This window comes from Eptesicus fuscus, chromosome 23 (genome assembly GCF_027574615.1).
Source record: "Eptesicus fuscus isolate TK198812 chromosome 23, DD_ASM_mEF_20220401, whole genome shotgun sequence".
Lineage (NCBI taxonomy): Eukaryota > Metazoa > Chordata > Mammalia > Chiroptera > Vespertilionidae > Eptesicus > Eptesicus fuscus.
Genome location: NC_072495.1, coordinates 22,654,248 through 22,673,857, shown reverse-complemented (window position 1 = coordinate 22,673,857; position 19,610 = coordinate 22,654,248). Strand labels below are relative to the sequence as shown.

At 51.6% G+C, this 19,610-nt stretch overlaps 1 protein-coding gene across 1 annotated transcript in view; it reads right to left on the bottom strand.

Annotated features, from left to right (window-relative positions):
* Window positions 1–19,610, bottom strand: part of MYO18B (myosin XVIIIB) — a 168,362-nt gene that overhangs the window by 58,378 nt on the left and 90,374 nt on the right. Inside the window, exons 33-34 of the mRNA XM_054712773.1 lie at window positions 16,864–16,968; window positions 11,671–11,823 (exon numbers count right to left, since the gene is read on the bottom strand). Coding sequence (XP_054568748.1) covers window positions 11,671–11,823; window positions 16,864–16,968 — 258 coding nt within the window. The remainder of the gene's footprint in view (window positions 1–11,670; window positions 11,824–16,863; window positions 16,969–19,610) is intronic.

Here is a 19,610-nt window from a genome sequence, read left to right as displayed (position 1 = left end):
TGACATCAGAGGCGGCGGCGGTGGGAGCCTGCCTACCACAGCCCGGAAAGCTGTTCCCGGGAGGAGGTCCGGGTGCGTCAGAGGGCAGAGGGCACGAGGACAGCTGGCTCCCAGGCGGCTCCTCGGGAAGGGAGGCTGGGTCTGTCCTCCGGCCCTGGCAGCCAGGGTAGTAATGGGCATCCCAGGAGGCAGCTGCCACCACCAACGCTTTCCCATGGGCTCATTGCTGCTGAGTCTGTGATGTCGACGCGGCTACTCGGCCTCTGAGCTCTGGTTTCCCCCCCTCACAACGTGGGGGGAAGAACAGCTCACACTCGTTGAGCAGGATGCTGAGGACCGTTGTTAGCTGTGCACACGCCTAGGGCGCACCTAGGGAACGCGCCACGCACGCAGGTTCCTCTGTGCCAGGCCCCGCTCTGAACACTTTTCATGCAACAACTCACTTCACCGCCGCAACAACATGCTGAGGTGGGGTCAGGGACCATCCCTGCTGGGACAGCGAAGAAACTGAGGCACAGAGAGGTCAAGTGACTTAATGAAGGTCACACAAGAACCAAGCGGCAGAGCTGGCACGTGAACCCGGGCGGTCCGGCCACCACGCTCCCCTCTGAGCACTACATGTGTGCCCACCATATGTGCTCGGCAGGGGAAGGCCAGGGACGTGACCACATGGCGGCCGCTCCCCCTTGTTTTGACAGCAGCAGCATCTTCCCTGCAAAAAGTGGATCTGTTGGGGCTGACCCTCTCTTCTCAAGCCCCGAGGAGATGCATCTGACTCAGCCTCGGCCAATCAGAGCGCCACCTCCCGTTGGCCACACTGGACGGCTGCAGGATAACAGTATGGCTGGGACTGTGGGAACAAGGTCAGCTCTTTCTGATGCAACAAGTCAGCCGGGAGTCTGGGGCCCTCTCCCCACCATGAAGGAAGAGGCTGCCTAAGAACACCAGGTGACATCGAGGTTGCTGAGGCAGGAGACACATTGTTGATGACATGATTGGAGCGCCTAGATCAAGCCAAGCCTGAAGGCAGTCTTGGCCTCAGAACTTTTCAAAATATTTTGGCCACTAACTTCCCTTTTTCTGCTTGAGCCAATGTGAGCTGGGCTGCTGTCACCTGGAACCCAGATACAGGGTGACTGAGCAAGTCAGAGGAGGCACACACACACGGTGACAGCCACACAGTAACACTCAAACCTGCTGGCCATAGTGTTGTTGATGCTGTTCTGCTAAAAGTCGGGTCCAAGTATCTCTACCCAAAACCCCGTGAGAGAATAACACTCATTTATTGTTTACCTATTCTGTGTATGGATTCCCCCCCCCCTTGCCCAATGGGGGGTACCTATCCTTCCTTGCCAATTGTTGAATGGGGGGAAGTGGGGGAAACCAGATTTCTTCAGCACTGACTGCATCAGGCGCTGTGGGGGCCACTTGATGTTCATTATCACTATCGCCCACAACAGCCCTGCAAGGGAGGCATCAGCCCTCATCCTGGTACAGAGGAGGAAGCTGCAGCCTGAGCAGGGGAAGTGACTTGCTCAAGGTCAGATCCAAGTCAATGAGACTCCAAATTATTTCTGGGCCACCACGCAGATCCCTCTGCGCACAAGTCTTTCTCTATTGCCGAGTTCATCTCGGGCTCGCTCTCCCCAACACCCACGTCCTTCCATTCAGCGGGAGGGCAATTGAGATTCCCATCACATACACATCAACTGCACGCCGACGAACAGCACCGCCTCCCTATGTGAGGCCATCTGCCGGCGCTAACTACCTGGGTACGATGTTTGCTCTGAACTTATTAAGCTCGAGAGGAGTCGGCCAGACATAGGGAAGGAGGTGGGGAGAGGAGAAGCTTGGTGTTTCAGCAGAGTGGTTAGAACCGGGGTTTCTGGGTCTGGCTGAACAACTCGGGGGATTTGAAAGGACTGCGGCGCAAATGCCACCGGGAAGCGTTCTCAGAAACGGCGTCTGGCGGGCTCATCTCAGCATACTCCAGGCCTTGACTTCCCATCAGGGCGCGGGTAAGAATTAACCTTCAGCAGCAAGGCTGTCCCCGAAAGGCCCTGCCAACGTCTCAGACTAAAGACAGCCCGAGAGCCAACACATTTCTTCGAGGCAAACACATTACAAATGTCAGGCCGGGTCCGCCAAGGGTCTGTCTGGCTCAGAGGTGGGATGACAGTGGCTCCGAAGGGAAATTTCCCAAGACCATATGGTGGCTTCTCAGTGTGTCCTTGGTCTCCGGCTCTTTGGGCATCTGCTGGACGCTCCGTAATCTTCCCTCCATCGTGCTAGAGGGCCAGCGTTTATTGATGCATCACAACGCTTTCTGAGTATTTATTGTTTCTACCTTCTTCAGCGTAATCATAACCCTCCTTAGTAGTGGAATGATCGCCAACTACTCTACTAATGCTTACCATGCATACGTTAATTTGCAGCATGCAATGACTGGGAAATACATATTTTCATCCCTATTTTATAGACGAGGAAACTGAAGACCAGAGAGGTGAGTTAACGAGTCATGGTCACACAGCTGACAGTTGGTGAGTGGGGCCAGGACCTGAACTGATATCCCTCTTACATCCACGGCTGTTTCTTAGAGGCCCTGCGGCATGCGCTTCCCACCTTCTGGGTAAAGCAGGTCCCTCCCCTTGTTTTAAGTCTTCCTCTGAGGGTCTCAGGGTCCGTCCTGATTTTGTATTTCAGGACCTAAGGACTGCTCAGGTCCTACATGACTGAACAGATTTCAAAAATTTCCTTCCCGATTTCTGCTCTGGTGACGATGGATTTGGGGTTCGCTGATGCTCTCCAGAGAAAGAAAAGCCCCAAACTTACAAAAGAAGGATAAAATAAAAAAGGCCGTCTCTGCCCCCATCCCATTTATACCCCCCTTTTATTACATTCCAGCGCCCCATCGTTCCCCTAAATAGCACAGGATCTGAGCGCCTCCATGTCCGGCTCCTGGGGGCCACCTGAATCCTGCTCACCTTTCCTCCAACAAGGTAAGGACTCCACAGGCGTGCACTTCGGGGGGGGGGGGGCGAGGCCAAGAAGTCACCTTGGTGCATCACTAACCCATCCCGTCAGCGGGCTGCCTGCGTCTGCAGCCTGAGCTCCCTCTGCCCCGAGCTGCCCACTTGAACCCTGTACACGCTCTAAGGAAGCTAACTGCTCGCTGCCTGGCTGCTCCCCAGTGTAGGTCTCTGGTGTTTAGACAGCGGCTCCATAAGAAGGACAAGGGGCTATGTACACAGGACCCACCCCGATAGGAGGTGATGACCCAGAGAGGGAGAGTGACCACAGTTGCTCAGCAAACCCTGGGTCCCCAAGTAAACCCCCTTCTCCAAAGCTGGAAGGAGCTCACTTTGGGATAAGTGAGGGAAGCCCCATCAAGTCCAGGCCAGGTGCTGATCAGGGCAGAGGGCATTCTAATGAAATTCCCCTTTAATAATAAAGTCCTTCATACACACACACACACACACACACACACACACTCACACTCACACTCACACTCACAATCACACACTCACACACACATCACACCCACACACACACACACACACACTCACACACACACTCACACTCACACCTGGAAAGAACCAGGCTAGTTCCAACTCCCACGCTCTACAGAAGAAAGCCCTGAAGCCCCCGCCCGAGGCTGGCTGCACCCTGGAGGGCTGGACTGAGAAGCCTGGACTGACCCCCGAGTAAAGCGGCCCCACCGCCTTGCCCCACACTCACTCAACCAGAGCACTCGGCCACGCCTATCCTACCCGCATTCAACCCTCCCACTCTGCTGGCAGGGGTGTGCCTGGCTGCAGGCACCTGGGGCAACCCCTGTCAGTATCCACCCCAGTTCAGGAAACACAGGAACGCTGACGCAGAGATACCGCACTTCTCGGTCTGTATGCATGTCCTCAGCAGCCCCATTCATAATAACCAAAATCTAGAGGCAACTAACACGTCCATCAACAGCAAAATGGATAAACAGTCTCATGAAACAGCAAGAATGCTGCGACGGCATCTAATAGCATCAAGGAACTCTCCTACGCACAAATGGGACAAAATAAGCAAGACCCGGGGCCAGGACGTACTGAGGGCGCTGATTCAGCTCAGATGCGGCCTGAGCAGATGCTCAGGAGGAGGCTCATAGATGGACATCTGGCCCACCGCCCTCGCCCTGACCCTCCCGGGACCCTTGAGGGTCAGCCAGGGGCCCGCTTATCTTCCCGGTTACTGAGGGCTGCAGACACTGGCTCTAGGATGACCGGCCCATCCCTGTTTGCCTGGGACGTTTCTGGTCATAAAACTGGAACTCCTGTGTCCTGGAACACCCTCAGACCCGCCCGCACAAACCCAAAAGGCTCTGAAGTGAAAAAGGTGGGGGCTCGAGCTCCAGTTCACCCAAACAGGGGGAACAGTCTCCAACAGAGCCGGCCTGAGCTCTCCACGTGTGGCCGCGCCATAAAATACAAAGGAAGACTCAGGATCTACGGCACCATGGAACTGCACCCCCAGGGCAGGTCCTGAAAGGGGGGGAAATGCTACAGAGAGCACGGATGGGGCAGTGGGCAGAATCCGAACAGTCAGCAGTTAACATCGGAGTCGGCAAACTTTTTGTTCAAGGCCAGATAGTAAAACTTTGAGGCTTTGTAGACAAAAAAAAAGCATCAACCAAAAAACAGGGGGCTGGATTTGGCCTGTGGGGCGACACAGTTAGAAGACCCTGGCTTAGAAATCGGTATTTGATCTACTTTATCAATGTTAAATTTCTGATTCTGAGTAAAATAAAGGGGCACTGTGTCTGTAACTTGTTTTCAAGTAATTCAGAAAATGTACTTCGGAGAGAGAAGGATACCGCAAAGGAGGCAAAATGCTAAAAACTGATGCATCTAGGTAAAGGATACGTAGGAGTCCTTTGACTATTACAACTTCTCGTCAGTTTGAAATTGAAAATAAATTATGTTTTTTTAATCCCAGTTCCCCCCTATTCTGTGACTTGGGGTATGTTTCCCACACGCTGAGCTTCCTCCTGCATAAAATGGGCCGGATCCCAGCTGCTTCCTACGGGGAGTCCCAGCCCATCTTATTGGACCCGACTCATCCAGCCATTGAGCACTTGCTGTATGCAGACACACTCCTGCACTCGGGCCCCTACGCATGGAATCTACTGCCTTCCAGTGGGTTTGGGGGGATAAAATGAGGCCATGGCATCCAAGAGCTCGCCTGGGCTGGCTGCCCGCCACCAGGATCATCGTCGTTACGATGTTAGCATGACCCAGGCGAATGGCTGCGCTGCACAGGGGGGAGGGGGGAAGGGCTCTCCGCAGCTTGACAGTCACAGCCTTTTCCTCCTCCATCTCCTCCATGCACCACAGCACTGGAAGTGTCAATATTTGTGGGGTGAGCGGCCCGCGATAACCGTGTTTTAACCAATTACAATTTGGTCTTTATCTCCTCTGACGGGAGGTTATGTTAATATTGAATCAATTCACTTCACCTAATCTTTAAAAAAAAAGGGGGGGGGGACGTCAAATAAAACACCGACTACCTGTCCCGCGGTCCCGGCTGGGAGGAGGGCTCTGAGGCTTGCTCACACAGAGGCCGCCATCGGGGCCATCTCTGCCGAGCTCACTCATTATTTCCAATGTCTCACGGAAGCAGGGGTGACGCCTGCTGACAGATGTCTCCATTCAAGGGACCAGGATGAGTCAGGGTTATCAGTCTTCCGTGCATGAATAGGGGGGAGGGCCCTCAGACTGGTGCCTAAGCACCCCTGGGAGCTCACCAGCCGACTGGGCCCACCTGCCGGAACACTGGAGCTGAGCCGGAACCCCCCTGGGAGGGCCTGTGGGACCCCTTGGGGCTTCCGGAGGGGCCACGAGAGCCCAGAGGCAGCGGTGGGCCCACAGGCAGTGCATCGGCGGTTCTGGGTGGTGGTGATTCTATCCCGGCTACTGAAGTCCGACTCTGTGGGTTCGAATCCCCTTTGTGATTTTGGGCAAATCTTCTCATACGTTTACTCATTCCAGACCCTGCCGTGAAGGCTTTGGAAGGTAAAGGAGGGAAACAGACAAGTCAAGGGGGTCATTTTGATAGAATGGCAGGTACTATCCTGGGGTTGTAAACCCAGGCGGTCACGAGAGGAGAGGTGGGGCCCTCACACAGCCTCTGGGAGTCAGAAGTGGCCCCTGGGTGCGATGCCCAGACCCAAGTTCAGAGGCTAAAGGTCCATGAGGCGAAGAGGTTTCAGAGGGAAGAAGCAAGAGCCCAGGCGAGGGCAGAGCTTGGGCAAAGGTGGGGAGGTGGGAACAGGTGTGGGGGACCCCCAAGCTGTTCTCGGCGCTGGTCAGGGGTCCCGGGAGGGTAGGCGCTAGCTGTGCGTCCTTACAGGCCTGTATCCATCCGCAGGGCTGTGTTCGGGGCCACTGTTGGATCTTCCACACCAAGAGCCAAGGCTGTATTTACGCTTTAAAATTCTGTCTCCAAAGACCAGGTGTCAGAAAGATGGCCCGGACAGGACCAGAGGCCAGCAGAGTCCGAGAGACACCGGTGGTGCGTGACAAGCGGGGAGAAGGAGGAACGGACTCAAGGGCTATTTAGGGGGTCCAGGGACTCGGACTTGGCGACAGCTTTGTTCTCAGCGGGAAGGGGTGAACACCGCCCCCGGCCCGGATTAACGAAACAACGGGCGAGTTCGGCGCAAACTCCTTTCTATTTCGCGAAAATCAAATAACACGTTTCCCTTGGGGAGGAGACAAAGGTCAGAGGCAGGAATCGATTTTTTTTTTTTTTTTTTTTTAAAGCAACCACTGCCCTGGAGCAGACAGCACCGCTCCCCACGCAGCCAGGTGCCGCATCTGCTCCTCGCAGATGCTGCTTATGCACAGCGATTATCCCAATTACATGTCGTGGTTGTTGGAACTGCTCCTGTCTCCAGATTAGTTTGTTTCCAGTGGAAACATGTCATGGGAATTAATTAGTAATCGGCTCCTGAAGAACAGGTGTCATCAGATAAGCCGGCACACGGCCCCCGTCTACCTGTTTCACGAGGTCTTGTAAAAGCGTGTGTCCAGACACCAACGCGGGACAGGGAGCCAGTGGGGAGCACTGGACGTTAAGAAAGTTTTCAACTGAGAGAACTGTTTCAAATCCGTGGTCTGGGGTCCTCCTATCAGCATAAGAATTCAGGAACATGACCCCATTTTTTAAAAAAATATGTTTTTATTGACTTCAGAGAGGAAGGGAGAGAGGGGAGAGAGATAGAAACATCAATGATGAGAGAGGATCATTGATCGGCTGCCTCCCGCATGCTCCCTACGGGGGATCGAGCCTGCAACCTGGGCATGTGCCCTTCACCAGGAATCGAACCCATGATCCTTCAGTCCCCAGGTCGACGCTCTATCTACGGTGTCAAACTGACTAGGGCACCCCGGGGTCTCATCATAGGCCCCGCAGGACCTGTGACTGTTATTTGGGGCAAGTTACTCTGAAAGGCGGGGGCTCAAGCTCCAGTTCACCCAAACAGGGTGAACTGAAAGGCAGAGTGACTTGCCCCAAATAACACAGCGCGTTAGGCAGCGGCGGCAGGATTCGAACCCAAAGAGGCGTGTTTTTTCTGCCTCCCTCCAGGAGGCCTCCGTGTTTCATCACCAGGGTCTTAAACCTCAGTTATTAACTGAGACAGAGCCAGGCTCCCAGTGGGGGGAAACTGGGCAAAAAGAGCCAAATAATTTTCTCAGGATTCCAGATGGGGCCTGGGCATCCTGGCCCTATGGGCAGAATGAAGCTGCTCTGTCTCCGGGACTTTCCGTGCCTCTAGCTGAGCCTGGCTCGCCGCGGGTGCTGCAGCTAGACCGGGAACCCTGCCGGTGTCCGAGCACTCTGACCACGCCCTTCTCTGCTCAGCAGCTCGCTATGGCTCCTGGTCACCCTGTGGATCGAGCCCAAACTCCTTAGCCAGACTCACTAACCTGCTCGTGAGCGGGCTCCAGCCTCAGTTACCCACAGTGCCCGCTCTGCTCTCACCCCTGGGAACCTCATGCACAATACCTGCTGTGTCTACATGCCCTACCCCTCCGTGCTCTGTTGCTTCCTAGCATGGCCGGCCGTGAGCATCTTACTAACCAGCAATTCATTTCCCTCTTTAAAGAGACAGCTGAAGCCACCAGCTCCTCTCCCACAGCTAAAGTAAGGACGCCCTCTTTAGCTAATCCTGACATGCCACCTGTATGCTGCTCATCACCCCGCTCGACGACAGTCTGCTTCCTGGGTCGAGGGCAGGACCTTTCGGTCTCCTCCTCGCCCTGCAGTCTGGCCTCGAATTCATCCCAGAGTGGAGGCCGAATCAATATTTGCTGAATGCCTGCAGCTATCTATAAGTGCGTTCAAACACTCCCTCATCCTCACGCTGATGGGGTAAACCGTTCCTGAGGTTAACCACGGCCGCGGTTAGCGAGCTGTAAAGGCTGCAGCGTGTGCTCAGGTTCCCGAAGCCCTCACTGGCGTGGCCCCATTGGCCTCGACAGGTCCCTGGGATGCCAACCAATGTCACCCCACTTTAGGAAAAGGCTCGAGGTGGTCCCGTCACTTGTTGAAGGTCACAAAATTAACAAGTGCCGGGTCCATTTCTCCGAACTCAAATTTCATTTTACAATCGGTTGAACGCTAGTATAAACTCACTGTCCGTTTTCTCATCGGCAAAACAGATGTGTTGCTGCCGAACAAGAAGGGTTTTTTTTGAGGGATAAATGAGCCCCATGGCTTCCAAATGCTGGGCCTAAGACCAGCATCAGAATCTCCTGATGTGATTGTTTAAAAATGTAAATCCAGGGTCCCAACCCAGATTTAAAAAATACACACACACACACACACTACTATATATATATATATATATATATATATATATGTATGTATATACACATATATATACATATATATGTATATACTATATATATATGGATGGGATGCAGAAATTGGTGATTTGTAACTAACATGTAAGTTATCTGATGTGCAGCCAAGTCTGGGGACCGCGAGACACCTGGAAAAGCCTGGAACACAGTAGGTGCTTCACAAACGTTATTACGCAAAGTGAGTTGCGTGGGTCCAAAATCGTTGCAGCTTTCAGACACATACTGCTGTGTGCTCTCGGGGAAATTACTCAACCTCTCAGAGCCTGGTTCCTTGTTAGGAAAATGGGTCAAATTAGAACTATCCACCTCCTGGGGCTGTGGTGAGGATTATTCATAACCCACTGACTGCTGCGACCCAGACCATCTGCAAGTCCCTTCAACTTCAAACCAACCCCAGTCTGTCCCTCCTGGCCACCTCCATCAGCACTTAACCCAGGTGACCGTTTCCTTGGGCCTAGACGGGTGTGCGAGCCTCCGAGAGGCGCCGCCTCACCCCCTCCTCGATCCTTCCTCCACATAGAGTCATCCTCTGAAACGTGTATCGGATGGTCTGTCACGTTCTGCTCAAAATCTCCCAAAGGCTTCTCACCACCCTCGGAATAAAACCCCAACCTTCCAGGCCCTGCACGTAGTGGGCTGTGGTCCCTGCTGCCTTTTCCTTCTCCCCACGTGGTTTAGCTGACCACCCAAGTTAAACCAGACCCCTTGCCATGCCCTATTCCAGCACCCCACTTCCTTCCTTCATTACCCGAATTAAGGTGTGAGTCTTTCTATCTATTTGTACCATTGCTTGCTTGTCTTCTTTCCCATCAGATGTGAGTTTTACGAGGGAGGGTTCCGTACCTGTCTTATTCACCATTATGTACCTAGATCTACCACCTCATCTGACACACAGTAGGCCCTGGAGAACGGATGAATGAAACGGTTCAACACCACGCCCAGCACTTAAGATGCAGCCAGCGGCAAACTCAGCATCCTCTCCCCTCCCCCTCCTGTCCGCTCTCCCTGCCTCCGTCCCTGGAGCCTTCAGGTAAAGGACAAATACCATTCATCGGCGAGGAGACGCAGCAATGCCCAATGTCATCATGGCTTTATTTGATTAGCTCCGACTCTGGCATCCGGGACACGTGCGCTGGGAGACAAAGCAACTGTACCCTGACCTCTGGTCCACGCGATGCCATCCTTATAACAATTTCCATGACAACAGCAAAGGGAAGCCAAGGCTGTGGATTCCCTTTGATAGGAGCCGGATGCAGAGACGGGGAGGAAGGCCTCTCAGAAGAATGGAGCTCTTTGATTCAGCTCAAGGCGCCTTCATTAAATACCACTAGTTTGCAAAAACACACATTTTTACCCAGCAGAGGGAGATTTCTCATGAATACTAAAAAAAAAAAAAAAAAATTAAAAAAAGGAAACGAAACGACCCTGGTTCCTTTCAAGAACTCTCACCTGTGGGGAGGGGAAGGCTCGCATGGTGTGGCGTCGGGAATATCTGGAGGGAGACAGGCAGAGTACATGGCCCCGCTGAGGGGGCTGGCATGAGCCCTGGATGCCTGGCCCCTGTCGGAGAGCATGGACATCTCTGCCCACCAAGAGGCTCAGGGTCTACCACCCACGTGGTTGGCCACCTGTCCTGGTTTTCCTGGGGCTGAGGGCTTGCCCAGGTCACGAACTAAAACCAGGAACGCCTAGACAAGCCCCGGAAGAGGGTGTGCTGATAAGGAAACTGCTAAGAATCATGGAATCGTCAAGAGAGGAGGGCCTTTACCCGTGTGTCTTCTGGTTTAACAGTACTGCACATCCGGGGTGTGCTTTCCAAACCCCATAAACCTGGTGTGATGATGAGAAAAACATCAGACAAACCCAGCTTGGAGGACGGTCTACAGGACACCTGGCCACGACTCCTCAAAACTATCAAGGACACGGAAAACAAGTTAAGACTGAAAAATGGTTCCAGGCCAGAGGAGACGAGGCCGGCATGACAACTAGACGCCGTGTAGTGCCCTGGGTTGGGTCCTACAGAGGACAAGGACATGGGATCTGACCCACTGCCACCTGGACCACACTGTCTGCACCTGGCACTGACCAGACTAGCTCGCATCCCGAGGTTCTCCACGGCAGCCTGGCCTCACCTCCTATTGGCCCTCAGACCCGCTGCTCTAGGCCTCCTCTAAGGCAGCCAGGGATGGTGGGGCCTGAAGACCTGGGTTCAAACCCTGGCTTTGCCACTTTATGACTATGTGACTGAGGACTCAGTGCGACGTCCTGTGTAGGTGGCAGCGGCGATCAGCATCATCTCGCAATCACTGTCTGTGGCATTCCAGTACGCAAACGGCTATTATTTGTTATTGTTGTTGGTCGTAACAGGCTTCACATTATTAGTGCTATTACTATTAGTTTCATACCCAATCCCGATAGTCAATGCGGGGATGCACCCACGTATATACAAACACACGGTCCCACTTGCATACAAACACAGGCCCGCACTCAGGCATGTCTGTGCTGCACTCAGGCATTCTGCCCCAGGACCCTGATCCGCCCAAGCACTCAAGATGCACCCTATTTCAGCCCTGAGGAAGGGAACGAGACGCCTCAGTCATTGACAAACCCCTCTTCCTCATGTGCCACCTCCATGGGACCCACCAGCCCTGAGAATGTCTGGGAATGTCCCCCACCTTAGGTCAGCACCACAGCCACACACACACCTGGAGGGAGCGCCACTCCCCAGTGGCTGTGACACTTTCCCAGTGAGGGGACCCACCTGGGTGTGCACTTTGTCCAGCTCCTCCTTGCTGACCGATGCCTTGCCGTCCTCCATGGTCCCCAGGAGGACCTGCACATCGGACAGCAGCGCATGAGTCCTCCTGAGGTCCCTCCGCAGGCGCTTCTCCACGTCAAAGTCCCGATGGCCGATCTGGAAGCCAAGGGAAGGCACTCATGAGCTGAGATGGCAAAGCAGTGGCCAGGGTCCAAGCTCTCTGGAACCAGGCTCCCTGGGTTCGAATCCTGCTCTTGCCACTCGCTGCAAGACCTTGAACAAGACACTTTTTCCCCTCTGAGCCTCAGTTTCCTCATCTGCAGAATGGGAATGGTATCACGCACACAGGGCTGCTGTGAAAATTACATATGTGCTTCGCCTAACGCCTGGCTCATAGTAACAGTACAGATATGAGCTATTACTACTGTCACCACGGCCTGTAAAGATCCAAAGTCATTCTGTCTAATTTTTGGCCCTAGTCATCAACATGGCCTCTCTTCACCTTGCAAAAGAGCCCACAAGTCAGGGGAGGCCTCTGCTGGCTAAAGTCAGGACAGCAGTCACCCCAGAGGGGCAGTCACTGGAGAGGGCAGGAGGGGAGTTTCCAGGGGGGTTATCAATGTTATTGATCTGGGTGCTGGCTTCATGAATTTATGGAAATGTGTTGAGCTGCATGGATGGGACACGTCAGTAAATAGTATTAACACAGCTGCACAGCTTTCGAAGCTCTACATCAGCCTTTCTGTCCCCTGAGCTGGTTAAGGACAGGCTGACAAGGTCACTTTGCCAGTTAAGGACAGGCTGACAAGGTCACTTTCCACAGAGGGACCTTACCCAGAAGCGAGCATATTCCTTCCCCAGAACCCTGAAGCCACACCCTGACCTCGGCACCAGGGGGGTGACAAATGCCCTCAAGACAACACGACAGACAGACAAACCAAGGGAGACCGATGATGCGGGGCTCAACATGAAACCCCCCCAGACCACGGTCTCCCCTGAAAACACAGCACCGACTGGGCACTGAGTTCGCATCTCTGCAAGAAACCGCAGCGCCCTTCTCCTCAGGGGACCAGCGGGAAGGACACGGCACCATTGATCCGATGGGGGTATCACAGAAAACGGGGCCCAGATGCCGCAACCCTGGGGCTCAGTCTCTCCACATCCGGGTACCTGGGTCTCTGTGCCAAGCACAGGCATTTCCTGCAATGCTCACAATGGCCCGGGTGCTCTAGAACGAAGGTGGGATTGAGAAGGAGGTGGCCCAGGCTTTAAACCCTGGCTCGCCACTTGCTAGCAGCGGGACCTGTGGCTGCGTTAGGTCACGCTCTGACCTGAGTGTCCTCGTCTGTAAAAGAGGAGGTTAAAAAACACCCCTATCCTCGGTGTTGAGGTAAGACAGAAATCAGACGTGATGACGGATCGGAAAGCACTGTGCGTGCTGCCGAGGGCTTTACAAAAAGAAGGGGTTATGGGCGTTGTCTGGTGGCCGGGAATGCACTCCTTCAGTCTCTGCGTTACTCCTTCTCTACCACCAGCTTCGAACGCTTTGGAAAATGAGTCGGTTCTTAGGATATAGCCTCTTTGTTCTCAGATGTATAGCTTTACATTATAAATGCTGGAGATTATATATAGATATAGGGTGTCCCCCCAAAATACACACACACACACACTTGGAATAATTATAAAGGCAGTGGTTATTAAAATACATTTCATTTTCAAAATTGAGCTATCAGCTGTTAAAGTGTGTATACATGTTTTGGGACACCCTGTATAATGTGATATACATAATATATATTATACATAATATATATTATACATGTATATTCCTATCCTCACCTGCTGAGCCGAGCTGAGGCCTGGGCATTTTGCCAGGCCTTTGTCACATGTCATTACACTGAACTCCTGTGACAATCTCTTAACAATAGACATTATTATTATGATTGGCTTTATAAAGGTGACAATAGCTTACAGATATAGAGAGACGAGTGTCAGACACTGTTCTAAACACTGTATGGATGTCACACATTTCGTCGTCATAGTGAGTCTCTGAGCTGTGCAGTAGCATCATCCCCATTTCACAGATGAAGAATCTAAAGCTTATGGAGGGGAAGCAGTTCGCCCAAGATTACACAGCTAGCAATAAGTGGCAGAGTTAGGATACAAACCCAACTTTGCTGACTGCAAAGAGGTCCTTTTCGTAAACTATACGATGAGAGAGGTATGATTCGCTCTTCCCACTGGAGCAAAGGTGTCATGGAGGCCCAGGAGCATGGTCCCGCCCAGGCTGGGATGGGACCGGGAAGAGCCTGAGATGAATGGGACAGCTCGGCGAGGTGCAGGGCGGGCCCTGCAGGTGGGAGGCACTGCGAGTGCACAGCCTTGTACATTCTGTTCTGGGTGATGAGCATGAGGGCATGAAACATGGGGGCGGGGCAGGAAACAGAGTTACAGCTGACAAGACTGACATGGAGTGGGCAGGTGATCTGCCCAAGGCCATGCCCTAGCTGTGCAGGGCTCTGAACCCGGGCAGCTGGCATCCGAATGCAGGCCTCTAACCACTGTACCACAGTGCCTACTGGAACCCAGATCCCAATTTATTCACTTGAGCCCAGGCCCTATACCATGACTGCATCCAAGCAGTGTGCCTGGCACCTGTCTTATTTTTGTGTCTGTTCCTGTTCAGCACACATCCTAAAGTGCCTTTAATTCTCCCGTGGAGCAGGTTGGCATCAGGTATACCCCCGGATGCTGGCACTGACTGTGCAGTAGGGATGGCTCCGATTCTACCCTCTTCTCTGCCAGAACGACCCTGAAAACACTGCCACCGTCTCCTTTCCAGAGGGATCATTGGAAACGAAATTCACAGCAAAATCTCAGACCGAGGCCTCCTCCCCTCCATAATGAATGGCTACAGGAGGGGAGGGCGGAGGGAAGGACTCATTAGGTTAATGGGAAATGAATGTCACTCTGCAAGTCCACATTTTACAGCACAAAGATTCAAATTTAGATAAAACTGGTGAATAATTAACCAATAAATCTAAATAATGTTTAGTGTTGTTGTGGGAAGCTGTGGTCAAGCTTCGATTGTTTCGTCATTAATAATAAAGGCAGCCTGTTGGGGGCCGTTGTTGAATGTCTGTGGTCAAAGAAGTCTCTGAGCACGGGAACAACAGGATCTGGAACGGCTGTTAGGGGTAACCAAGCCCCTTTACAGATGGGAAAATGGAGGTTTGGCCGGAGAAGGTGAGTTGCTGAAGGATGCACAGCAAATTAACGGCAGAAATGGGCTGACTTATAATAATATGAAAAATGATGGGCCACAAAAGGATGGTTCTAGTTAACTGGATCTTAGTAATTTTTAAGCAACATGATGTTCTATTTTTAAAAATATGGACTTTCAAATAATAGACACATCATTTCAAATCCACACAGGACACTGACAAGCTATGTGATCCTGGACAATTTGCTTTACTTTTGAGCTTCACTTCTTTCATTTATGTGTAGAAACTAATAATACCTACCCCACAGCACTGTTGTAAAAATTAAATAAAGTATGTTAGGGAAAATTATAATTAAGTGCTTATCTTAAAATGTATGGTGACTACCACAAGAATAGAAATATGATTTGTAGCTTCAGTACTGGCAGTGAGCAAAAGTGATCATAGAATGAATACATTATCAATCTATCCAAAAGCAGGAAAACAGTCAAGCAAAAAGCAAAAAAAAAGGGGGACAATGAATCAACAAATACTAAACACAAAAGAAGAGAACATAAATAAATTCAAATATATCAGTCACTATAAGAAATGTAAGTAAATTACATTGTCCTATGAAAAGTTAAGAGACTAAAATTGAATTAATCCCAGTCAGGTCACATGCCCGGGTGCATGTGGGAGGCAACCAATCAATGTTTTTCTCTCTCTCCTTTTCCCTTCCTCTCTCTCTAAAAAAAAAAAAAAAAAAATCAATGAAAACATTTAAAATAACACTTTTTATTAAGTGAAGGGCATCATAAAGTGCAATGATTTCCCATAGAGTAGGAGATAATTGCAACATATGTAAACAAAAATGGACTCACATCTTGTATAAGGATCATGAAGGACCAATAGAAAAAAAGAAGCCAAAACATTGAATAGGCAAAGACCATAACAAACGTAAAGAACACACAACCTCACTAGCGATGGGGCGAGGGGACCAGCAGCACAATGAACACTCAGGGACTGGCAAACATTTTAAAAATATCTGGCAGTGCCACGTGTCAGGGGAGATGTGGGGAAGCAAACATTTAAAAAGTCCTGCCGGTGACAGTGTAAACTGTCACGGTCACGTTGGGGAACCATTGGGGCGACATCTAATAATTCCAGAATGAGACAGTCCTAGGAGCCAGCAATTCCTCTTCCAGCTACACACCCTGGCGACACCTGTCCCTGTGCGCGGTGAGACATATATAAGAATACGTACTGCAAGTGTGTGTCTTAGAGTGGCAACGACTGAATATTCACCAACAGAAGAAGGGAATTTAAAAATACATATACTGTGCAGCAGTTAAAGTGATGGCATTAGAGCTACATGGATTATCATAGCCTAATCTGGAAACATAGTATACGGAGGGGGACAGAGTAGAGACTCGTATGTGCTGCACGTGGTCAAAGTGTAAACATACATGCAGAGGAATTCACACCCCAACCTCAGGACAATGGTTTCCTCTGGGAGAGAGGGAACGAGGAGGGAGAGAAGGCAGGGAGATCAGGAATGGAAAGCCAGGGGCCACCAACTGTTCTGGGAATGTTTTTGTTTTTTTTCTCTGAGCCTGGTTGCCTCTAGCAAGAGTCTTGTTCTCACACGAAGCCAGCTGTGAGCATGGGGCCCCATTAAAGCAAGAGCTGTGCACACTCTCTCCAGCAGCTGAAGGCAAGGTGACCCGTGACCCGTCTGTCACTCTGGCTGCACCCACCCTCTCTGTTCTCCTGGGTTCTTCCAAGAGCCCTGCTGAGTGTGGGCCCCAGAAGGCCCTTTATGAGGAGCCAGTGAATGGGGGCAGGGACAGAATTGGTGGAGAAGAGGGCACTCAGTGGAAGCAGGCCGAGGCCCAAAGACCCCTCCAGCTGGCCTCCCCATTATATGTCTCACCCCCTATTACAGGGCCCGAGGCAGGGAGCGTGTTCTCCCAAATGTCTGCTGGTGGCTCCTCCTCACCTGGTCACAGAGGGTCCCGATCAAGCCTTCCAGATCCTGCTTCTCATGGAGGACCATCTGCTTCTCCTCGTATTCTTGCTCCAGCTGCATTTCCAGCTGGCGGAGCTGTGGGCACAAAGGGCAGATCCATGCACAGGAGAAATGAGCTCCCTCTGGACAAATCCCACAAGGCAGGGACCCTCCCCAGGCGGAGGGGATGATGTGGAGTCCAAGGCCCTTCACCCAGTTCCACAAAGGCTGCCCTGGTGGGTAGGAGCAGGTGTCTCTGTTGGAGAAACTCAGGAGCCTAAAAGCTTGGGAGCCCAACAACTATGGGGAGAGCTGGGCAATTACGGGGAGCCCCTACCATTCACTGTGAAGCCCCGTCCCCCAGGTCCCTACCCATTCCCTACCAGATGTCTCCGTCCTGTGCCATGCCCTAGCTTGAATATCTCCAAGTCTTGGCAGTCTGATCTTTTCAGGCTCTGCATGACGCTACATCCAATATATTAACATGCATCAACCTCCCTTATTAAACATATAAATATACTATGGTGCAGTAAAAAAAGTAGTTGGATTTGAGATTATCTGGTGTCCCTCCAAAATTCACCTGTTGAAACCCTCCCCACAATGCAATGGTATTTGGAGGTGGGGCTTTGAGTGGTAATTAGGTTGGAATGACATCATCAGGGTGGAGCCCCCCATGATGGGATAAGTGCCCTTATAAGAGGGGATACACCAGAGAACTTGCTTCTTCTCTCTCTCTCCACTTAAAATGAGGAGGTGGCTGTCTACAAGCCAGGAAGAGAGCCCGCACCAGACACCTTGGTCTTGGATTTCCCAGCCTCAGAACTGTGAGAAGTAAATGCCTATGATGTTCTGGTATAGCAACCTGAACTGATGAAGACATTTGGCTACAAGGGATTCGCTGAATTTACAGTTGGCGCTGATTTCTCAGCAATCACCCAGCAAGGCCAGGCGCTCCACACTAGAGTGAATACCCCACCAGCTTTGCTCATCCTCTTCCCCTCCAGCCTCTCTCACCTACGTCATCTCACCCCTTCCCGCTCCCTCTGTAACCTTGTGCCTTCAGTGACCCTGTTTCCCAGATGGACAAATTGAGTCAGAAAGAGGCTCCGAAGTGCATGCTCTTCAGTCAGTTTCTGCTAAGAGCAGTTAGTTATTGGTCTCCTGGCCCCCGCTCCACTGCCACTCCGGATGGCCATTAGCATTCCCGCCCAGGTTGCTAGCAATTGATTTCCTGCCAGGGCGAGAGAGAGAGACTGAGCAGAGCAGTCACTAGATGTGAAGGCAGTGTCAGTGCCTGTCATAGGAGAAAAACACCTTTCCCTGACCTCACGCTCTCCCTTTATAAATCTCTCCACGGCGAGACCTCGGGAAGGTCTGGGTCACACCTCCAGCTCACTGGGGCCCTGGCTCAGGGCACCCCTTATGTTTTGAGGCTCTCTTGAAATGCACCAGATACGGTGCAACCTTCACTGGAGGGCACATGGACAGGGACTGAGGGCTTCTGCCTCCTGACCCATGAAGGGGGAAAAAATAGCGATGGATGGTCACTTAGGTAGAAAGCAAGTTCATTTCGAAACTTTATTTTAAGAGAGACATAAGGCATTCTGCTCACATTTGTTTTCAGAATGAAGACAGGAATGGCTACAACAAATTCTGAAAAAGATACAAAATAATAAAAACTATATATCGAGCAAGGCAAAGTTTTCTGGAGTGTGTTCTGTAGAATATTTCCACGTGCTATTCACAGGTATGATGTGGGGGAGGGGGAGGAACCCATGCTAGAATAAGTATGGAAATCATTGAGTTGACAGGGTCTTCAGTGCAGGACTTATCAGAGCCTTTGGTAAGTCATTGTGCAGGAAGTGCTAAGGGATGAAGCATTGGCCAAGGTTGACATCTATCATGTGCTTCCAAAAATGGTCCTTCATAGTTCAAAGAGTTGCAAAATAAACAACAGCAACAATATCTTGTGTCTTGGTGAAGAGTCTGGGCTTTGGAACTAAGTTCAAATCCTAGCTCAGCTACTTCCCAGCTGGGGAACCTTGGGCAGGTCACTTCACCTGAAGAAACAGCATTCGTGTGAGGATTCAGTAAGTCCATAGACATTAAGAACCCAGCCTGGTGCATGGCACCCAATGGGTGTTCAGAGAATGCCATTCATTTCTCCCAAATATGTACTAGTAACAATGGAAAAAGCAGAAACTGGCCTTTTGATGATAACTTGCAGCACTTTACAGTTTACAAGACACTTCCCCTTCTTTTATCTCATCCTCATAATAGATAGTGAAGGTAGACCATGTTCTGTCATTCCTCCCATTTCATAGAGGAGAGAACAGAGTCTTGGGGAGTTACAGGACATACTCAAGGGCACATAGATATAGCTGAGCCCAAGTCATTGGCGTTTTTCTTTCTAGTCCTGGAGAGTTCTAGGAGGGACATGCTGGGCCCCTCGGGATGAGCCATGGGAACCTGCAGAGCAGGATGAAGAGCGGATGCATCAGGGCCCACCACTGGGGGTGGAGAATGGGCCCAGTTCTTAACACTCCCTGGAGGGATGGCAGGGTGTCGAGGCAGCCCCATCTGTCTCCCGTGGAAGACCTGCCAGTCACCAAGGCCCCCTCATGCCCTGCCCAGAAGGATGCTTGGCAGTGGGCTCTGCAGGGCGCCAAGTTCCTGCACCCGCCCTCTCTTGATGGATTAATCACACCCACGAGCAAGCCAGCCACCAAGCTGTTCCC